Below are 6,057 nucleotides of genomic sequence, written 5' to 3' on the forward strand. Positions count from 1 at the left end.
ATGACATTAAATGTGAAATCTGTGTCAAAGCAAAAAATGACTAAGAAACCTTTTTCTAAAGCTGAAAGAAATACAGAATTATTAGAACTTATACATTTTGATATTTGTGAGCTAAATGGTTTATTAATAAGGGAAGAAAAAAGGTATTTTATAACATTTATAGATGATAGTTCTCGTTATACTTTTGTGTATCTAATGAAAACAAAAGATGAAGCCTTTGATAAATTCAAAAAATATAAATCAGTTGTTGAAAATCAAAATGAGAAGAAAATCAAAATTCTTCGAACAGATAAGGTTGACGAATATTTTTCAGATTCATTTTCTCTTTTTTGTGAAGATAATGGAATTATTCATCAAAAGACAGCCCCTTATGCACCTCAACAAAATAGTTTAGCCAAAAGTAAAAATAGAACCTTGGTTGATATGGTAAATAGTATGTTGTTAAATACTAAATTACCTCTGAATCTTTGAGGAGAGGCACTTTTAATAGTATGCCACATACATAATAGAATTCTTTCAAAAAAATTCTTAAAGATACCATATGAACTTTGAAATCATGACAGAAAACTAAATTTGGATTATTTTAAAGTGTGAGGGTGCATTACCTTTTATAATATACCTCATCCTCATAAATCAAAATTAGGACCTAGAGGTATTAAAAGTATTTTTGTTGGTTATGCACAGAATTCAAAAGCATATAAACTTCTTGATTTAAATATTAATGTTATTGTTGAATCTATTCATGTAGAATTTTTTGAAAATAAGTTTATATGTGATACCAAAATTGATATGAATAAACAAATTGAAATGATTCCTACGAATGAAAATAAAAGAAAAGAAAGTAATGATTCTGTTGAAATAGAATGAGCAAAAGAGTTAGAAAAGATAATCTTTTGCTTTCTGATTTTGTTTCTCCAGATTCTATAATATTCATAGTAGAAGGGAATAGAACCAACGTGCTTAAGAAAATACCAATTCTACTAAATGTAGATGAAGACCCTAAAATATTTAATGAAGCTATAACTTCAAGAGATGTTGCTTTTTAGAAAAAAGCTATTAATAATGAAATGGACTTAATCATGTCCAATAATACATGGGTCTTGATAGATTTACCTTCAGATTCTAAACCTATAAGATGTAAATGGGTGTTTAGAAAAAAATATAGTACAGATGGTTCTATACAAACCTTTAAAGCAAGATTAGTTGCAAAAGGTTTTAAACAAAAGGAAGGCACAAATTATTTTGATACATATGCTCCAGTAGCTAGAGTAACATCCATTAGAGTTTTTACTGCTTTGGCTTAAATTCATAAACTGCATATGCATCAAATGGATGTTAAAACAGCCTTGTTAAATGGTGACTTAAAGGAAGAAATATACATGAAACAACCAGAAGGTTTTATTCTTTTAGGTAATGAGAATAAAGTTTGTAATTAAGTTACTTTATAGGCTAAAGCAAGCTCCTAAACAATGGTAATGGTATGAAAAGTTTAATTCAATCATAATAGCCAATGGTTTTAAACATAATGGAGCAGATAAGTGTATTTACTCAAAATTTACTAAAGAATATGGAGTTATAATATGTCTCTATGTGGATGATATGCTAGTTTTTGGTACTAATATGATTTGCATGAATGAAACCAAAATGTCTCTGATTTTTAATTTTAAAATGAAAGATTTAAATGAAGTTGATATCATTTTGAGAATTAAAGTTAAGAGATATAATAAGGGTTTCATTCTTAATCAAAGTTATTATATTGAGAAACTACTTAATAAGTTTAAATATCTCAATATAAAAGAAACCAATACTCTATATGATACAAGTATAAAATTAACAGAAAATCAAGATAATGTAATTGCACAACTTGAATATGCTAGTGCTATTGGAAGTATTATGTATGCTATGCATTGTACTAGGCCAGATATAGCTTTTGCTATTTATAAGTTATCGAGATATACAAGTAAGCCTAGTATAAGTCATTAAAAAACCATAAGAAGAGTTCTAAGTTATCTTAAAAGAACTAAAGATTTTGGCTTATTTTATTTCGGAGATCCGGCTGTTTTGGAAAGATATTCAGATGCAAGTTGGATCACTAGTATAAGTGACAATAAATTCACTTCAGGATGGATGTTTACCCTTGGAAGTGGTGCAATTAGTTGGGCATCCAATAAACAAACTTGCATTTCACATTCAACTATAGAATCTGAATTTATAGCTTTAGCTGTAGCAAGTAAAAAAGCTGAATGGCTAAGAAATTTATTAATGAATATAGAGTTGTGGCCACAACCAATGACAGCCATTTCCTTGTACTGTGATAATGAAGCTACTATGTTTAGAGCTTATAGTGAAATTTATAATGAAAAATCTAGACATATTAGTCTAAGACATGATTATATCAGAGAATTAATAAAAAATGGGGTAATTACCATCATATATGTTAAATTTGCTAAAAACTTAACAAATCCTCTTACCAAGGCGTTACCTAAAAATTTGGTAAGAAGCACCACAAGTGGAATAGGTTTAAAATTCCTTTTAAACACCAATAATAGGAACCTAACTTTGAATTAGTAACCTCTAATTGCAAAGTTTAATAGGTAATAACAAATTATTGTCATGTGTCTATAAACACTAGTCAACCCATTCTATATATTTGGAATACTAGTGTAAGCCATTGCGTAAATGGAGGATGAGATTGAACTCTTAATAGAGTTAACAATTAAATGTCTATAACAATGGAGACATAAATAAGAAACTCTACCTATATAAACATAAAAGTGGTGCTGCTTGAACAAGAAAATTAAAAACTTTCATGTAAATGTTTATGAATAAGGATAAGCACATGGCCATAATAGTGCTAAAGCGATTATAAACCTCTGACAGAATATTAAATAAATATTATGTGTGTTATATTTTCAATTTTAACATTAGGAGTTGAGGTTTAATCTGCGGATACCATCAACTTTGTTAGAATTCTAAGTTATATACGCTAATTGAAGGTTTAAATCGAAAGATACTTTATTGTATTCATAATATTTATTTGTGTGAAAGGTTAACGATTAAGCATCAACATTCCAAACTAGTGGGAGATTGTTGGTAGTGTAGAATGTGGTGTATCTTACATTGAGTAGAAAGATCACTTATAAATGGTTTAAAAGAAATTACTTACATTATTTAAGTAATTGAGCTAAGTGTTGGGGTGAGCTAAGTCATTTGGGCTTGCTAGGAGTTTTTTTAGTGGGTTGGACAATTTTAAAAATCAAAGATAGGCACTTGGGCTTGTTTGACAAATAGATTTAATTTTAAATCTTTATTATTATTATTATTATTATTATTATTATTTATTTCAAAATATTATTGATTCTGAATAAATATGCTTGAACAGTAAAAGACATGATTGTTTAAATAAAGTTTATTTAAACAACAAAATATAACTATATAAAATGTTATGACTTTTTGAATTGGTTTGATTAATGACTGTTCATTTATTATAAATAGATCTTTTTGCCTGATCAATTTCACTACTTCTGATTTAGAGAATTTTAAGATTTTGTTATATTCTATAGACATTATTACCTTTAAGACAATGTTATTCACGTCTCAAAGCCATATTTCCTTCTTTCTTATTATTTCTGTTTTTTTTAAATCTACTAACAAATTGATGTTGTAATTTATATAATATTTTATTTATAATAAAATTTAAATTTGTTTTTTCAAATCTCATAATAAAATATATATATATATGAAATTAAAATTATAATATACTATAAATAACAAAACAAACTTGGCAATTGAAATAACTTTGATATCTCTTATATACACAACGGTTCATATATCGACCATTTCAAAGTCATCTCCAAAATTTCATTAAAAAAGAAAAAAAAAAAAGAAATTAATAGCAAAAGCAAAAAAACAAGGTGGCGGGTCATTGTCAAAGTGTGTGGACAATATCCAATTGAATTAATTATTTGTAAAACGATTTGTCGAAAGATTAGTTGATTTACTCAAATTCTACAAAGATTTAGCAATCTCGAGTAAATGATGACCCAAACCCAAAGAAAGTGGTTGAATTGGATATTTTGATCAGCATTTAAGTGTTACCTAATTTTAATTTCCATATATGAAACTTGTGTGACGCGCCCAAGCCACAGTTACCAATTTTTTTTAGTTTTTTTTTTTTTTCAAACGCATCGTTTAGTATTTTTATAAATATTTTAATTTTTTAATACAATCATAACTTTAAAAAAAATTAAAAATAAAATAAGTCCAAACTTTTGACAATAAACGATAATTTATTTTAAAAGTTATCACATATCACATATAATTATTGTAATATAATTAATTAATCAAAATTTAAAATTATATAAAATTTATTAAATTTTTATAAGAAATTTCTATTTATTAGTGATTAATTTTTATATAATTTTTTATTATAAATAAATAATTATAAAATTATAATAAAAAATTATGAATAAAATAATTTTATGATAAGACGATTCAAACGTTATTATTTCAAAAGGGAAGAAAATTTATTATTATTAATTAATTATTTTAATAAAAACAAGAATCTAACTCGATTTTTCACATTTCCTTTTGTATAACCTTTCACTAATTAAAAAACATTTAAGAGCGAGTTAAAAGTCAATTACATAACTAAAAGGATTAATTATTGTTAATTGGTAATTATTTTATATTTTTAAAACAAAGGACCATAATTTAAGAAAATTAGAGAAAGAAAATGGTAAACATTGAAAATCAAACCTTAGCTTTGCAGAAATGCACATTAAAAAATTAAATAATTCATTCGGATTAAATATACAATTACTTCTTTTTACTTTTACAAGAAAAACAAAATTAAGAGAATTAAGCTAGTAACTTTATTAGGATATTTATTATATGAGCTACGCCGGTGCATAATACCGCTTTACACTGCCGCTGTACTGGATAAAAAAAAATACTGGACAAAATTTTAACAAATTATAAAAAAAAAAAAAATGTATTTATGTGACAAGTCCTTTTCTTTGTCCTCCTTTCTCTTTTCCTTAATTACACAACAAGGACGGCATGGATTGTTCATTGTTTCACCCTCTTCTTATTTTAAAATTACTTCTGTTGCCACTCCTGCTTTTATCTGACGTTATATCTCTATAATTTTTTAAAATTTTTTTAATGTAATATTATAATTAATTAATTATAATAAATAATTATATAAAATTCATTGCAAAATTTTATATAATTTTTTTTTGAACTTAATATAATATTAAACTATAATTAATTATATTATAATAATTATAATTGATATGCTTTTATCTTTTTCCTATACTTTGAAGTGTCAATCAACAAAAGTTTTAATAATTTGTTTACAAATATATTTAATTTTTGTTAATTTAAATTCAATTATTAAATTTCTCAAATAATCTTAAATAATATTTTTAAATTTGTTTATTAAATGAATCGAATATAAATAAATGTATGTTTAATTTATTTATATTTATTAATAAATTCTTTTATTGATCATTTAAAACTCATTTTTTTAGAATTCATTTATTGGTCAATAATAATAATAATAATTATTATATTTTTTATTTTAATATTATTTTAGTATTATTTTATGTTCGTTTAAAATTTATTTATATTTATTTAAAATTTATTTATTTAAATTTATTTAATTATGATTTATTTAATATTCATAAATTTATTCATTTATTTTTATATTTATAAATATATTTATTTAACATTTATAAATAAATTCTTTTAATTTAATTACATAAAAAATAAATTAAATACAAATATCTTATAATTTAAACAAATCAAACTTAAATAAATAAAATAAATTTTTTATGAAACATGAATCAAATCAAATACCTTCAAAAATAATAAAATAAATCACAAATATAAATTCATTCATATCCGACTTATTCGTTCTGCCACCCGAGCGTCCCCAAACAAAAGTCCCGTAACTACGTAATTCCTTGCCAACAAGAGGCGATATCTGTCTTTTAGATTCCCCCCGCAATTGCGTTTTTTGCATAAAGAAGAGAGAGAGGAGAGAGAGAGAGA

At 24.4% G+C, this 6,057-nt stretch overlaps 1 protein-coding gene across 1 annotated transcript; it reads left to right on the top strand.

Annotated features, from left to right (window-relative positions):
* Positions 1–1,046, top strand: LOC149514784 (uncharacterized). The gene is made up of 3 exons (XM_089744256.1): positions 1–118; positions 338–433; positions 919–1,046. Exons 1-3 carry the CDS (start codon positions 1–3, stop codon positions 1,044–1,046), a joined length of 342 nt encoding a protein of 113 aa, XP_089600382.1.
* The last annotated feature ends 5,011 nt before the right edge of the window (positions 1,047–6,057 follow it).

The sequence above is a fragment of the Durio zibethinus genome, chromosome 15 (assembly GCF_047325235.1).
Source record: "Durio zibethinus cultivar Kanyao isolate XHJ-2024 chromosome 15, ASM4732523v1, whole genome shotgun sequence".
NCBI lineage: Eukaryota > Viridiplantae > Streptophyta > Magnoliopsida > Malvales > Malvaceae > Durio > Durio zibethinus.

Bases quoted from the DNA above. Each gene is read 5' to 3' on its own strand.
- LOC149514784 (XM_089744256.1), top strand. From the start codon at position 1: ATGACATTAAATGTGAAATCTGTGTCAAAGCAAAAAATGACTAAGAAA. The intron at 119-337 runs GTTTATTAATAA...TTTTTTGTGAAG, and splicing joins TGATATTTGTGAGCTAAATG to ATAATGGAATTATTCATCAA. The intron at 434-918 runs GTATGTTGTTAA...TTGTTTCTCCAG, and splicing joins CTTGGTTGATATGGTAAATA to ATTCTATAATATTCATAGTA.